The sequence below is a fragment of the Poeciliopsis prolifica genome, unplaced genomic scaffold (assembly GCF_027474105.1).
Source record: "Poeciliopsis prolifica strain line A6 unplaced genomic scaffold, Auburn_PproV2 SCAFFOLD003, whole genome shotgun sequence".
NCBI classification, from domain to species: Eukaryota; Metazoa; Chordata; class Actinopteri; order Cyprinodontiformes; family Poeciliidae; genus Poeciliopsis; species Poeciliopsis prolifica.
The window spans coordinates 16,941,930-16,958,281 of record NW_026562378.1 but is presented as its reverse complement, the minus strand read 5'-3'; the positions used below and the strand labels follow the sequence as shown (position 1 = coordinate 16,958,281).

The 16,352-nt window shown below is 37.2% G+C and overlaps 2 protein-coding genes across 4 annotated transcripts; both read left to right on the top strand.

The window, feature by feature from the left end:
• The first annotated feature begins 880 nt into the window (after positions 1–880).
• On the top strand, positions 881–8,621 carry LOC129352488 (taste receptor type 1 member 3). The gene is made up of 8 exons (XM_055021513.1): positions 881–1,092; positions 1,197–1,497; positions 2,422–2,778; positions 4,110–4,526; positions 4,628–4,834; positions 4,925–5,045; positions 6,500–6,870; positions 7,325–8,621. Exons 1-8 carry the CDS (start codon positions 887–889, stop codon positions 7,925–7,927), a joined length of 2,583 nt encoding a protein of 860 aa, XP_054877488.1. The 5' UTR covers positions 881–886; the 3' UTR covers positions 7,928–8,621.
• Positions 8,622–9,197: 576 nt separating this feature from the next.
• Positions 9,198–15,979, top strand: odad1 (outer dynein arm docking complex subunit 1). 3 transcript variants are annotated; one of them, XM_055027579.1, is made up of 15 exons: positions 9,198–9,332; positions 10,060–10,141; positions 10,246–10,348; positions 10,451–10,631; positions 10,732–10,860; positions 10,975–11,088; positions 11,217–11,284; positions 11,361–11,539; positions 12,835–12,969; positions 13,874–13,956; positions 14,135–14,303; positions 14,640–14,803; positions 14,877–14,977; positions 15,061–15,151; positions 15,269–15,979. In XM_055027579.1, the coding sequence occupies exons 2-15, from the start codon at positions 10,075–10,077 to the stop codon at positions 15,314–15,316; spliced, it is 1,632 nt and encodes a 543-aa protein (XP_054883554.1). In that variant the 5' UTR covers positions 9,198–9,332; positions 10,060–10,074; the 3' UTR covers positions 15,317–15,979. The 3 variants fall into 3 exon arrangements, with proteins under 3 accessions (XP_054883554.1, XP_054883553.1, XP_054883552.1); XM_055027578.1 differs by having other exon boundaries at positions 9,199–9,332; positions 10,063–10,141; positions 14,132–14,303; XM_055027577.1 differs by having other exon boundaries at positions 9,200–9,332; positions 14,132–14,303.
• The last annotated feature ends 373 nt before the right edge of the window (positions 15,980–16,352 follow it).

The following is a 16,352-nucleotide window of genomic DNA, read 5'->3' as shown; positions in this document are numbered from 1 at the left end:
ATTTCTTTTCGGATTTGCTTTCTGTCTCCCTACCTCCTGCCAGTGACAGGTCCTCTGCCGAGATACAAATGAATTTTTTTCTCAATATTAGTAAATTAAAAACCTGATGTGTGATGCATCATGTCAACATTTCTTAAATACTGTTGCCAGTGACATCAAAGGAAAAGAAAAGAAACAAATTCACTAGAAATCCTGAAGAAATGCAGAACACAACCCAAAAACCAACAGTAACTGCAGTCACATTCAATAAACTAGAACATGCATGGAACGATGCTCGTCTGTCAGATTTACAGTATCAAGACTTATAAGGAGGTATTAAACATACTTTTCATTAAACACACATTCTTTTTATGAAAACATTTCCATTGGCCGTGATTCTAATCTTCAATTTCATGTTTTCATTTGTTTGAAGCAGAAGATCACAGAAATGAAAACTTTGAGACATTGGTTTGTTTGTAATTAATCCATGTAATGTGTTTCACTCTGTGGATTGAGTTACTAAAATAAATGGACTTTTCAGTAATGCTCTGATTCATTGAATATGACTAAAATTCAGGCAGTCATGTGCTTTTAAACAAAACAATGAATAGTAAATTATTGCACTTGCATAATGTATTACTTGTAAAAGAACTTTACACTGAATTATTCTTTTACCTTTCATATAGTTCTATCTTTACTTTGATCTGACGTTCAAATAATTTTCTGTTTTGAAATATATTCATATGGTTTTCTTTTTCTTCTGTTTGTGTGGCACTCCCTTAACTCCACGTTCAATGGCTTCCTGGGAATTACTGGAGAATTTGCATGTAGCCACATTGCTTGACACGCTGACACATATGTGCTCTGGTTTCCCGTCTGTCGCTGCAGTCTGCAGCTCACCTCCATCATGGCTTCATTCTTGTATTTGCTGTGTGCTCTGTGCTGGACGTTCAGGTCGTGCTGCAGCGGCAGCTCGCCTGAGTGGTTCCAAAACATCACTGCAAACCTCTTCAGCTTCCCTGGAAATGTAACTCTTGGAGGACTTTTTCCAATTAACCAGCAATCGAACAGCAGCGGTCTTATTAGTGAGCCGAACAGCATCAAGTGTGAAAGGTAATGCAGTTATGAGAAATCATTGGGGGTTTTTTAGATTTTCTCTGTTAAATGAGACACAAGCACATGTTTAAACTCAACTTGACTCAGATTGTTTTCCACAGTTTGAATGAAGATGGACTTGGTCTCGCTCTAGTGATGAAATATGCCGTGGATGAAATCAACGGAAAACAGGATCTTCTGCCAGGCGTCAAATTAGGTTACAAAATGTACGACACCTGCAGACACGCCTCAGTCGTTGTGAAGCCCACTCTCTCCTTCCTCACTGAAAAAGCAAGCAAAGATCTTTCTGTAAAGTGTAATTACACCGACTATGAAACCAGCATATCAGCCGTCATCGGTCCATTTACCTCGGAAATGGTATCAGTGATCGGAAAACTTCTGGGTTTCTTTCTGATGCCTCAGGTTTGGAAATAAATTTGTCTTCCTTTAACTGGCTTTATGTTCTTGTTGAGGAAAACAGTATAAAACTTTAAAATATTTGTAATATTTGTATGTCATTAAAAGGATTCATTTGTTCTTTTTTACAAAATAATTGTACAATTCTTTAAATTTCAAAAGTAAAACAACAGAATAAGTCATGGTTCAAAATCAGGAGTTTCCTCTAGCAATACTTGCAAGATGATTAAGTGGCTCTTTGATGTTTGCACATCTAAATATTCTGGTTTATATCAACAAATTTGAAGGAAAAAAACACACCTGAAAACTTTATTAAGCCCACAGCATCTATATTTATATCTTCTACATTAAAACTCTTGTGTATAAACAAAACAGAAATTCCACTTTTGCAACTTGTTCATCTAAAAGTGAAAAAAGAGCTTCATCTTTCCAATGACAAATTTTCCGGTTCTGCTTAGTCCTGTAAGGGTTTCAGTCAGCAGACAAATGGCTGGAAGGGGTGAAGGCATGTATCAATGCATGCATGCATTCACTCGAACTAAAGGGTAATAATCTCAGGTGCAAATGATCTAAAGTGCATCTCTGTGGACTGAGGCTGGAATAACCAGAGAAAACTCTTATTAGATCCATAGTTGATTGAAATTCTTGATTAAAACGTTATGTTGGGACGAATGCTAAGTTTATTTCTGCATGCAAAACGATTTTGTTGCAAACTTATTGTCATGGTTCCATGGATGTTAACATCTGCCAAATTTGAACAAAGACAATTTATTTTGTCTGAAATTATCAAATTTAGAAAAGTATTTTTATTTAAGGTGCACAGTGTAAAATTTTACCATTACTTTTGTTTTAAGGTCACACAAACTACGCTGAATTAAAAGTCGTTTCTTTATTCAAGATTGTTTCATAATGTGACTCTTTTTGCCCCAGATTAGCTACGGTGCCACCAGTGACAAATTCAGCGATAATCTTCTCTACCCGTCATTCTTCCGCACGGTGCCCAGTGACAAATGGCAAGTGGACGCCATGGTTCAGCTTATGTCTGAGTTTAACTGGACCTGGGTCGCTGTGATAGGCACTGAGGAGGAGTATGGACAAAGTGGTGTGCAGCAGTTCTCCAAAGTAGCAGAGAATAAGTCTGTGTGTGTGGCCTATCAGGGCCTGATCCCGGTGTACACTGACCCGGGACCAGCAGTCCAAACCATCATCAACAACATCAAAGCAACAGAGGTCAAAGTGGTGATCGTGTTTGCCCTCCCAGACCAGGCTGCGTTCTTTTTTGAACAGGTCAGTGGAGAAATATGGAGTCCTGAAAGAGTGCCACAATGTAATAAACACAGAAATCTAGGATTTTATAGTTAAGCTGAGAAAAATACATTTAAAATGAATCAATAATTAAGTTGAATTATGTGTTAAAATCAGAAAGTGATCCACTGAATAAACTTTTTAATAATTGCTTTGGAACCAGATGATTGCACACACTGTATAAAAGTCATAACCATTTTTGTGCTGTCTGACATTAAATCTTTCCTGTTTTAGGTTTTCTGTGACTGTCAAAACAATTCAATTTGCTACCTGAGTAATGAGATGGGAAGTTTTCCAATAATTTTTTGTTTCACACAATGAAATAACTCCACCTTTAAATCATTTGATTGAGTCCAGATGATAATGTCTCGACTTAATAAGCTTGCATTGATGTGTTTTACTGCCTCCTTCTTTGGGAACATTGGATAATCAAAAGAAATCAGCTAAGGTATCTGGAAGAGAATGGCCGCCTTCCTCGAGTCTGGTTTATCCTCTGTTACAATTTCCAGATCCCAAATGTTCATATCTTAACACAAATTATATGCAAAATATGAAATGATTCAGCCATCAACAATGCATCAAAACACAGAAAAGAAGATTAAAATGTGGGCACAAACATTCTCCCAAATGGATAATGACCCTTACATTAGTTACAAACAAAATTGCCAGTTTGAAGTGGATAATACAACATCCTGATCTCAGTCCCATAGAAAATTTGTGAGCGCAGCTGAAAGGCTCTGTGTGTGAGCACAAGCTTGACTTAGTGACACCAGTTCTGTCAGAAGAAATGGACCAAACTTTCAGCAAACTGTTGTGAGAAACCTGTTGAAGAGAGTTAACCTGAGTCAAATGTTTTGAAAGGCAATTTTGCCAAATACTGAGACTGGCCAAATGATGTTTCTCTGGCATTCAGCAGATGAAAATTATTTTGGTAACTCTATCTGATCTAAATCAGGAAAGGTTTTTATTGATTTAATGTCATCCATAGTTTTAAAAATGTCTAAAAATCATATTTTACTTTTAGTAAGAATTAATTGTTTCATGGTTACAGTGGTCTATGTAACAATTTAAACAGCCATTGTGGTTTTTAAAATAGACAAATGTCTTATATGTTAACATTCACTTGAGGTCAGGTATTACTAAATATCACTAACCTCTAATGCTGTTGGATAAAACAAATATATCAACTGTTGAAGAAAAATTGTGTAATAATTGTAATAGAACTGAGTTTTGATTTAAAATTTGTCAATTAATTACACATTTTTAACACCTCTGCAGTATCGATTAAATTTATCTTGTCTCATTTATTCCAGGTCATCATGGAAAATTTAACAGGTGTGTGGATCGCCAGCTCAAGCTGGATAATCAATAATCGAGTCATTTCCATTCCCAAGATCAAAGACATTGGCACAATCATTGGCTTTGTTGACAAATTGGATAGTCTGGACTTATTGACCAACTACACAGAAGCACTCCTGAGAAAAATAAGTGAGAGAAGGAAAAATAATGCTGCTATGCAGCCAAAGTCTCATGATCCTGACAATCCATGCCCACAATGTTGGTACCTGTCACCAGCTAACATCACCTTGGTGAATAACTTTGTGGTGAAGAGACTGGGCTTCGCTGTGTATTCTGCCGTCTACAGCGTAGCGCAGGCGCTGCACACGTTGCTTGAGTGTGATTCAGATGGTTGTCAAACGGGACCAGACTCAAAAATATATCCCTGGAAGGTAACATTGGTTAAAAACCCTACAGCTGACTGAGCACTGCTAAAGATTAGCATGTTTTTAACAGAAGAATTACATTGTTTTTTTGTTGTTGTTTTTTGCAGCTGTTGGAGGTCCTGAGGAATACTTCTGTTAACATAAGTGGCACAATTTTAAAGTTCGATGAAAACGGTAACCCAAACGTCGGGTACAACTTGGTGGAGTGGGTCTGGAAGTCCTCAGACATTAATTTCAAAAATGTGGGAAATTATTATCAAAACAAATTGTTCATCAACACGTCTCGCTTTGAATGGCACACTGAGAACTCAACGGTACATTCAGTTACTTCTTTGAAATACTTAAGTCAACTTATATGAAAAAAAAGGTTTTTTTTACTTTTCTTCTCAACATAACTGTTTCAGGTTCCTCTGTCGACCTGCTCAGCGCAGTGTGCCGATGGCCAGGTTCGCAGAGTCAAAGGCTTTCATTCCTGCTGCTATGACTGCATTGACTGTTTGGCTGGCACTTACCAGGCACATAAAGGTAATGTGACCGGCCATGCTTCTGTCATGTAAATGAGTAGATGTACATTTTGAGTGATGGGAAATTGAATATGGACTTGGTCTCGCTTACCAACATTAAGCATGAAGGCTAATAAGCTTCATTAATCTATCAAAAATCTATCTGAAGGTAGATCTATTCTCCAACCCATAATATTAATTCAATAAATGTTCCATTCAGTAAAAGGAAATTCGCCAATTAAAACTGAGTGAAAAGAGTGAGTGAAAAGCTTTCATTGGTTGCACATCCAGAATTAAAAAAGTGTCTTTGAGTCGACAGCTGTGAGTCCTGTTATCAAATCTTAATTTTAATAGGAAAACAAGAGTGAGGAGGAATTTTAAGCATCTGAATCAACTTTGATTTGTCAGCTTCTCATGCCAGAACCAACAAAATCAAGCAGGAAAAAGAGACAGTGGGTCAAATGTGACTGTTCACTTTCTTTTTCCAAGCAACTTGTGTTTTTGCTCCAGGGTTCTTCCACCCTTGATGGCTCGTTTTCTCTTGATGGAATAGATAGTTGTGTTTCTTTTCTTGCTTTGTTTCTGTTGTTTCGGCTCAGTTTATTCAGTGGGGTTGTGGTTCCCCGCCTTGAACGCGGCTTTGAAGCTGGTTTATGATAAAAATTGAAAAGGGGTTCACATATTTACGTGGGGGTGCTGAGCATGGCAGCACTATGGATGAAAGACAACTTCATATAAAAATTAGATGAGTGTCTAAAATGAAGAACAATGGTGTATGACAGAAGGCATCTAGACTTCTCTTGTTTCACCCCTAAATAAAGATACTTCTTCAGTTCTGGACGAAGCTTTCTAAATAGCAATCAGAGTAATCACACATGCCTTGGGTTGTGTACCAAAGTAACTCAGATGGCATCTAGTTTGGGTCGTCAAGCAACAACAATCCAAACACTGAGCTGAATGGAGGGTAGGGTCAATGACTCATGTGTCACAATGGCCCCATGAGTGACCTTAATTAATGTAATTGGTCTGACTACTATATAGAAACCTTTTACTTCCAACCCATGTTTACTGGCGTCTCAGGACTCAGCAAAATTTGGGGAGGGAATCATCATGAGATGCTGGTTGTCCAATCAGAGGACAACTTTGAAAAACTTAGTCATGTCAGATTACACTACCAAAAAAGCATGGATTCTATTTTTTTTTTTTCATATTCCTTTGAGAAAGAGAAACTATCAATGTCAAAAATCTGTTATTGTAGATAAAATCATATTCTTAGACTGAAGGATCAATGTTTGGATTGTTGTTGCTTGATGAACCAAACTAGATGTCATGTGAATTACTTCGGTACAAAATTAGCAGAATTCCTTTACAGGTCAGTCCACCATCAGCAAAAACATTAACTTCTTTCTCTTTTATATAGTCACTATGACCTTCATCCATATTCAGACAATGATCAAGTTCTGTTTCTGTCTCTAGAGGACATCCAGTGCACCAAGTGTCCTGAACGTCAGTGGTCCAATGATCGCAGTACTAACTGCACACCCCCCATTTTTGAAATTTTGGGATGGGACTCCGACGATGCCCTGAAGATTATACTGGCGGTTCTTGTCCTGCTTATATGTCAGGTGTCTGTGGCCGTCATGTTCCTGATCCACCGAGGAACCCCACTGGTGAAGGCCTCAGGGGGAGTCCTGACCTTCCTGGCTCTGCTCAGCTTGATGGGAGGCTGTTTGAGTCTGTTTCTCTTCCTGGGGGAGCCTGGGGACATGGTGTGCCATCTTCAACTACCACTCATCACTATTTTCCAAACTGTAGCTCTCTCCATTATCTTGTCTATCTCACTGCAGGTGAGTACTTTCAGGTGCAATACTGCACCCGAGTGGCAATATCTAGAAACTGCATGAGCACAAGAAACGTGGTTCGCAAATACTGACATTCTTCTCTAGATTGCTGTATTTTGTTTGTTTTAAAAAATAATTAATAAGCCAAATAATAATTCAATATCTTCAGAAAATAACTAAGTAATAAATAGATTAATAATTTTCATACAGAAGATTAGTTGATTGTAATGCTGAAAGAATGATATTTCTACAATCCAGACATTTTATGGATGTTTGTTTAAAATAACATTGCAAGAGAATAACATAGCTAAAATATTTTTGTTTGCTTAATTTGGGAATACATGTCTCCTTACTGCTTTTGCAGTTGTTTCTATTTACCAGATTAAGTCAAGCAGTCACAAAGGGATAAACTTAAGAATGGCACCTTTTAATTATAATTCAAACTCTTCTTTTCAAACAGATATTCCTTGTGACTGAGTTCCCAAAGAAGGTCGCTCCCCACCTGCGTACGCTCCAAGGCCCTGGAAGCTGGCTGTTTGTCCTGATCTGCTGTTCTGTTCAGGCTGGAGTGTGTGGCTGGTTTGTTCAAGAAGAACCCTCTCTTACTGTGTATAAGAGCAATTTGGAGATCAATTTCATGAAGATCTTTTTGCCATGTCCTGTGTCTCCAGATAAACTTGCTGTCATGCAAGGCCTCAATGCTGCCATGGCCCTTGTGTCATTCATGTCCACCTTCATGGCAATTAAACCTCATCATCAATACAATCTTGCCAGGGATATCACCTTCTCCACTCTTATCTATTGTGTGATTTGGGTGATCTTTATCCCAGTCTATACAGGGTTGACAAAAAATATACTCACTGTGTCGAAGACTAAGTCTGTTGCCCATGTTTATTTCACTTTGGCAGGTAACTTAGGGCTGGTGGTTGCTTATTATTTTCCAAAATGCTACTTGCTGTTTAAGAATCCTGATTCCAACACTCCAGAGTACTTCCGTACTTTCTTAGAAGGCTTCCCACCAACACCGCCCCAGGAGGAGCCACAGTCACCACCAGCCAAATAAGCGATCAACCAACCAACCAGCCAGCCAACCATCCAGTCATCCAACCGAACACCCAACCAATCAACCAATCTACCCACCTACCGACTGAACTATATTACCCTGTTTATTTCACCTTAAATGTTGCCTGTGGGTTGAGCTGCAGAGTTCAGCATGTGAGTTACACTTGTGAAAAACTCCTCTTTCCTAAAGTCTAATGATGGAAGAAGTGCATGTGCTGACAATCTGAGTGCAGAGAAAGAAATTGGGTATGATTGTGCAACCAGCATTACAAACTGAGCTCTGCTAAACATTATCAGTGCTAATTTTCACAAAGGCTTCGCTTTTATTAAAGAGTGCCTCCAGAATTGCATGATAGAGAGGATGTAATTGCAGTCCTGACCTCAAACAAATAAGCTGAAAATAGAGATGACCTGAGAAGTTTTTGAAGTGGCCAACCCACAAACTCTGTTGTTCAGCCTACAAATATATTTTTCTTTCATATGTTAAAGGATTATAACAACACATTTCAACATTGTAACATATTTAGTTGAAAGGGATTTTGACATACACAAACTCAATTTTCCTTTCTTTCTGTGCTTTGTTTATAATGTATGAACTATACACATGCTCCTTTTTGTTGTTTTTTGTGCAATAGTTACATTATGTTAGTACTTCAAGATGATTTGGTAAGAAACTGTCCTGTTCAAATAATTTATTAAAACCATTTATGCAGATTCTCTAATAATTGAATTATAATCAAAAATCACTTTCTCCAAAAAAATAAAATAAAAAATAAAATAAAAAATCCTGTGTCCTTATTTCTAAATTTTGTGGATGAAGTTTAGTCTTTGAAATAAAAGCTAAAGGCTAACTGCTCACCACAGTTTTTGGACAAGTTCGCTTTCTTCAATAATATCAATAATAATAACAATAGTATTAGATCCACATAGCATAACAGGCCTGAATATACATCACCTACAAACTGCTCTGAAGAACATAAACTTCGGCCATTTTCATTTTGGAAAATTGTTCCACTTCAGTTTGATTGGATGGAGAAAGTTTAGATTGAGGTGAATCCATAAATGTATTTTATCTTCATCCACCACGAAGGGGAGCTAATCTTACAAAATACCACAAACCACGAACCGTTTGCTGTAATTACAGATTGTGTTCGCCCATTAAAAAGATAAAACATTAAGAAGTCAGTACAACTAATCTAACAAATCAGGAAGTTGACAGACGTTGGTAGCTGCGCCTGACAGTCGCAGCCCAGGGAGAAGTTAGCCCTTGTTGCATAGCAACAACCCGTAAACAGCAACCGTTACCTTGCGTTAACTCGTTAACGGCTGCTGCTTGTCTCAGGGGGAGTTTGTAAGTTTTTGTTGGTTGTTGTTTTTAACTTTACTTACGACCCTCAGCTGTTAAGGTAAGTTTTATTTCGCTTATCTATTGTAACACTCACTGTAACATGATTTTTATATGGTGTACAACAGCTACCATTTGGTGTCTGTTGCTCTTGCGCCGTTAGCACAGCTAACCGCAAATATCGTCGAAAGAGGCTAATGGCTGAACCGTTGTAAGGTTACATGTCAAATGTGAAACAGCTTGGATATTTGGTATGCATTAAAATTAAAATTCTCGTTCTTTTTTTTTATAGTCTTTAATAGGCAGTTCAATCACATTTTAATGCTGCAATGAGCCTAATGCATGGCAAAACAAGTATATTTAGCCAAATGGCTTGTCTAGCTTTCACTAACAGGTTAATGGGCATTTTTCAAAGATATACATTTCCAGTCAGAAGTTCATATGCTCTCATTATTTCCTTATATCATATAATTTGGTCAGTTCACTTTACAGGATAAACCGATTCTACACACAGCTGAAAAGATGAAAAAATATATTGAGTTTGATACAAATAGACTGAAAATTATTCACACAGACACACAAGCTCAATATTATATGCAAACACTCTAAAAAGCTGTTTTCCCTGAGAGATCCCATTTCTCTTGAGTAGCATTATTGCTGCACATCCCTCAGGTAACTTTTTGTTACCTGAAAAGTTTAATCTTAGTTAATTTCAGAGTAAAAAGTTAGTTGTGTTAGTTTTGAATGTTTGCTAGTATTTTTTTTAAAAAGTGTATTTTTTTTAAAAGAAGCTCATCACAACAATGGCCCAGGGAAGAGCTGCCGCAGGTGGACGTTCGGAAACTCTTGAGATGGATGCAGATGAAGTGGGTATGTTATTGTTTGAAATATTGTTATTCAGCAATAAATGCTAGTGCTTTCTGAACATTTATGTCACACAAAATACTAAAATGTTTATCTGATATTTTGTCAAGCAAAATTGGAGATTGCTGAACTTCAAAATCAGTACAGGATCATGAAACAAAGAGACCAGCGGGGCTATGAGATCCAAGCTCGGGAGCAAATCCGCAAGCAAGAGTGAATAAAGAACCGAAACGCATTGAAATCTGATTATCACATCTGTGTCACAATCTGTGGTGAAAAATACCTTTTCAAGTATTTTTTGCTTTCTGTTTCTAGAAAGGAAATTGAGAACCTGCTGAAAGAACGAGAGGAGGTGCTTCGAAATCTTAATGCCCGCAAAAATTTGGCTCGTCAACAGCAGGAGCATGATGCGATCCGGACTCTGGTAGAGCAGAACAAAACACTAGACAGAGAAATGGATAAAGAGAGGGAATGCCAAAAAATGCTGCAGATGGAGGTCTTTTTTCTCTTCTGATTTTTCTATTTATTTTGATTTTAGGACAAACAAAGTCCAAAAATCTAGCAACATTTATGTTACTGGTCTGTACTGTGTATAGATATTGAATATGGAGAGGAGATTGGCAGAGATGAGAAGAATAGGGGGTGGAAATAGCAGTCTTTCCCAAAGTGCAAGGGTACGGAAGGTCAACAAAATTATACGCAACATGGAATCCAATGTGAAGCGAGTAAGTTACAAAAATATAACAAATGAGACTGGTAACGCAAGCTTCCAAAGGTTGCTGTCTGAAGGTTTTTCTTGTCTTTGACTTCTGCAAATATTTCATATACCTTGTGTTCAGGCTTCCACTCAATTCAGTGGTCTGATGACCAAAAACAACCAACTGAAAGAAGAGCTGGGCATTCTTTGTATAGAACGAGAACATTTCCAGAAACTGCGCAATAACTTAGCAAAGGTTAGAGACCATGTAAATTATTTCATGCAAGATTAACAAAAATATATTTATACTTTTATTTATTTTACAGTGTATCTGACAGTATGTTTTTTTTTCCTTCTTTTTCTCTGATATAAAATGTGCTTTAGGAGGTGCAAAAAATCCGTAAGGAGATTGAGGAAATGACGAGGCTGTCCACTGCTGCTTACGACTTCAGGTGAGGTTTAATATTTTAGTTTGGCATGGAGCAAATCAGGGTGAAGTGAAGCTCATTTTTATAATCTGTACTAAAGACAGGAGGCTCTGGCCAGGATGAAAATGCTGAGAGAGAAGGCAACGAAGGACCTCATTCAGTACAATGCTGAGATGAAAGAACTTGAGAGGCTCATTGCAAACGAGTTTAGCCTGAAGAACTTCATAATGACCAAGTGCAATGAGGATTCGTTCGATGACAAAATGGCACCAGGACAATGTAGGACCATGCAATACTCTGTGTATTGCATAAAAGCAAGAAACTTATCTGAAACTACAATGTATTCTATTGGGATTTTATGTAATAGACCAATAGAAAGTACAAAATACAAGTGGAAGAAAACTGGAACATTATTTTTAATGTTTTAAAGTTTGATGTACATTAGTTTTAAGATCCCTAGAGCCAGATCATTACTGAAATACCTTTGGCTGTAGTTAGAACAACAATTCTCTAACAGTTTTCCATATATAAAAAATGGAATTTGTGCCCATTATTTACAACATTCCTGAAGCTCAGTCAGACTGGCCTGGGGGGAATCTTAACAAGATTCAGGTCTGAACTTTGACTGGGCCATTCTACCAATCAGTTATGTCTTGATACTGTAAACCGTCTTGTCTCTTTTTGCATGTATCCAGGTTTGCATGTATCCATGCCAGTCTCTTCTGCAGCCACTTACAGCCTTTATTCCAGGATCGCCTCTGTATTTATCGCAATCAAAATTTTAACTAACTCTGACCACACTGCTGAAGAAAAGCTTCCCCGCAGGACTATGCTGCCTTCAACATGTTTCTTTAAGAAATTGGTGTTTACATGAGGTGACGTGTAGCATTTGTTTTCTGTCAAACATAGTGTTATGTATGTGGGTCAAAGAGTTCAAGAGCTTTGTGTCACCGGTCTGGATCTCCTTCCTCCACTTGTTTGCTGTTTTAACTGGAACTGCAAACTGGACTTCTTACAAAATGCCTAAAGCTTGTGATTGTGTTTTATAACCTAACCCTTTATTAAACCTCATCACAACTTTCCCACAGCCTGTCAGCTGTGTTCCTTGGATTTCAACATTCTGTTTGTTCACCAGTGATCCTCTTAGGGTTTGGCAGACGGTTGTGCTGCGTTTGTTTTGAGGGTACCTGACAGCCATATTTGTTCCACTTTACAATTATGTATTACACTCTGTTGGTCTAACACATAAAATTGCAATAAAATATTATGGCTTTAATTGATCAAAATGTGAATTTGTTCAATGTGTATGAATAATTTTGTATGGTAATGTAAGTTTAAGTTCTTTTTTATGAACCTAGGAAAGTAATTTATTTGTGGTCTCCTGAAATGTTCAAGAAATAGCTGGTAGCTTTAGGTTTAATGTTTCAGTCAAAATCTTTTAATATGCATTTGAGTACCCCATATCACTGTAGGGGTATTTCTATATCCTTATAGAAGTAAAATACTTTTAGACCCTGAGTAAAGGCACATTCTCCATTGATTCTGCTCAGATTTTAATTATTTTTGTTTTTAAGTCCCAGGTGCTAAGGCATTCAGGAGCATGCTCTCAGGAGAACAGACTGCGGAGAACTTGAAGGACACGTTTGAAAAGCTCCAGGCAATAATGGGCGAGGAGCACCTGGACCAGCTGGTCCATAGTTTCATCGAGGGTGAGACTTTTACACTTATCTAATTTTAGAGACAGAACTTCATACAGTCTGTTTCACTGTCGAACAAATGTAAATATTTTTGTATAGTCGTTTGTTTTAGTCTGAGCCACAAGAATAATTTTTCAGTCATGTTTGCAACAGGCTTCCTCACTTAAATAGGCACCACCATGACATATTATCCACTATTTATCTGAGGATGTGAGCAAAGCAGTGCAAAGTCTTGATTTAATTTTTATTTTTTTGGCTTTTCAAATGGTCTTAAGGAATACTAAAGCCTTTCAATGTTTTCTTTGGATTTTGATATTGTTTCAATTTAAGACTGAACTGTTCATATGGAAAGCTCTTGTTATTGCTAAGGCTGTTAATTCTGACTTGCAAATCAGTTCAGACAAAAGTAATGATAAAAGTACATTCCACCACCCTCTATCTATTTTAACTCAACTCAAAAGCAAGCTAATTAGAGAACATCATGTTTAATGATGTATTCTATCATTAAAATACATCAAAATGTTCACTTTTATGGCATTTAATGAACAGAGGAAAAAAATCATACATTTCAGGATTTGATCACCTATTAACCATTCTGAGACAAACTGTAGGTTTCAATCAGATTAATTATTTGGTGCATAATTTAGTTTTTAGCAATTTTCCACATTTTTGAGCTTCCATTGTCAGATATTCTGTCCTGGTCATGCATATAATCTAGAGAGAAGAAGAAATAATAAAACTGCAAAAGTCCTAAGACAACTTTGAAAGCACAGATAACTTTTGATCAAAATTACTTTCATACACTGCAATAACAAATTGTATATGAATGAAAAGTTTAATGCATTTAACACTTCTGGTTTTTATATTTTTTATTAGTGAAATAATCTTATTGATGTATTCCTCTTTTGTTGAGTAGCTAAAGACCGAAACTTGGCCTTTCTCGTATTCGTCAATGAGCAAAACAGGGAGACTGTGAAACTGAAGGATCAGATCAACAAGGTATTTTTTCTGGTTTGCTTTAACATTAAAAACGACATATTTTTCCTTTTTACATATATTTAGTGTAGCCTGCATACTTTTTTCATACACTACAAAGTTGTTGGTAAGAAAACAAGATTACATATAAACTGTCTTGTTTCCTAGAGATTTGTAACAGTAAGTCTGTGTGTCACAGCAGATCAAGGAGGAGATGGAGAAGTTTAACCGGGAAGAACTGGCACAGGAGCAAAAGCTTCGCTCTCAGCTGGAAGACATAAAAGGAAAAATAAAGGAAGCTGAATCTCAAACAGAGACTTATGCAAGCCAAGCTGACGCTATAAGCACAATTCTGAATCAAATCAAAAAAGGTTCAGCAATGTTTTATTTTATTGCTCTTTACATTTATTCTGTGCTTTGCTAAGATTTCTGGTACCACATACCAATACAATGAATTTAAAGCCAATAAAATAAATCAAATTGATAACATAAAATTAACAATGTGTAATTAAAGGTGTATGGTTTTGAATTGCTCTCAAATAGAAATTGATATAAAGACCCATAAAATCTTAGTGAATCCAAGATAAATGTGTCTGTATTGAGTGGAGAAAAAAAAAACAATATAAAACTAAACATGATCATCATGTTATGTAGAGAAATGCAATTATATCAAGGTAATTCTCAAACATGCTCTTTTCATCCTTCAGGGGTGGACAGCATCTTCAAAGAGGTCGGGTGTGACTACGCAGCAGTGGAGGAACGGCTGGGATTCACCTCTGGGATCACAGAGAGCAACATCATAACATACCTGGATCTCATAGAGGAGAAGACCAACGACCTGCTCTCTGTGCAGGCTTTTCTCAAGTTTAAGGTTGTGCCAGTTTTGCAAGTATTATTGTTGTTTGCAGATCCTCAACCTGTAAGACATCGTGTGTTTCGTGCAGGAACTGAAAGACGACTTCGACGCGGCCGATGTGGCCAGAAACTTTCTCGGTCAGAATCCTGACCTCAAGCGAGATGTCAGTGTCCACGCGTCTGCTAGCAGGTCGGCCTTGTTGTTTGCTTTGGAGATACATTTGGGAATATAAGCTCATGATGCTCACGGCTCTGTTTTGTTTTACCCTTCAGTTTGGAGACTGCTTCAGAAGAGCAGCCCATCACTGATGAGGACGACCGGCCACTTTCACACCAGGAGCTTTGCAAGAAAATAATGAGACGGGTTAGTTAAATAAAGCAACAATCTAGCCTGAAATGGCTGCAAATGACTAATATGAAGAGATGTTTTTTGTTTAGTCTTTTTCTGAACTGGTCTTCTTTATATGATTCCTTGATTCAGAAAGCAGAGTGGTCATCAAGGAGTCACACAAGCTACAAAAATCTGTAACAAGCTATAGTGGTCAACAGCACATCCAGGAGGATGGACTCATGCGGTATAAGCAGTGTTCTGTGGAGGACCCTTAATTAATTCATTTCTCTTAAAAAGCTCAAAACTAAAATTTTCATTGTTGATGCTGCTTTTAATCAGACCTGTAGCCATTTTCCAAGAGGCAGCACTGTGCATGCAGCATGAGCCACTCATATTCGAAATATATCTGAAATATCAAACAAGGTTTGTTCAATTATAAACTGACTGCTTATCAGCAGTTTCATTTCTTGATAGTTCTGCTGTGCACACAATCCGAATTCACTGAAGCGATATTTAAAGTTCCCTTTTTTCCAGTTAGACACCTGTATCTGGTCTTTGATTAAAATCAGCAGCAAAAATGTAAAAGAAAATCTAATTTCTGATTAACCATATTCTTTCAGCTTCTGATTTTGTAATCTTAGATTGAAACTTTGATTTTTCAAAAAACATTTGCAATGTTAGAGTGTGAAAATAGTAATTTACAAAGTATGTGATTGTTACATTTTTTGTAGTTGTTGTGGCTAATGTGTGTCATAATTTTTAGCATTGTGTTAGTGTGTTTAACGATAATAATACTGTTTTTATCTTATGGAGAGATTTGTGTTCCAAACAAATTACAAAATATAAAATAACTTATAAAATGATGGCCTCATTGGTGTGTTTTCTATGATTTTGAGAAAGCAGTAGGCACGGTAAAACTATTCTTGATTTATGTAGAATCAACTTTATTATGTTTCAAAAGCAGTTTGGCTCCATCTGGTGGTGGCACAGCAAACAGAAGAAAGAATGTAAGACATTGATATAAACAGAACATTTTCAGAAACTGCTAAATAAAAACAGTTGCTAGAGTCCAATAAAGGGTAGATATAAGCATATTCTGCCAGTGGGAGTCTAATGGTGCAGGTGGTAGTGGAGGGGAACATCCACAAAGAAGGTTCTTGCATAATGGGGTCAAGGTGAGACGTGATATAGTTCATGGAAAGGAACTTCTCTCAGCTAACCAGATGCCCGACCT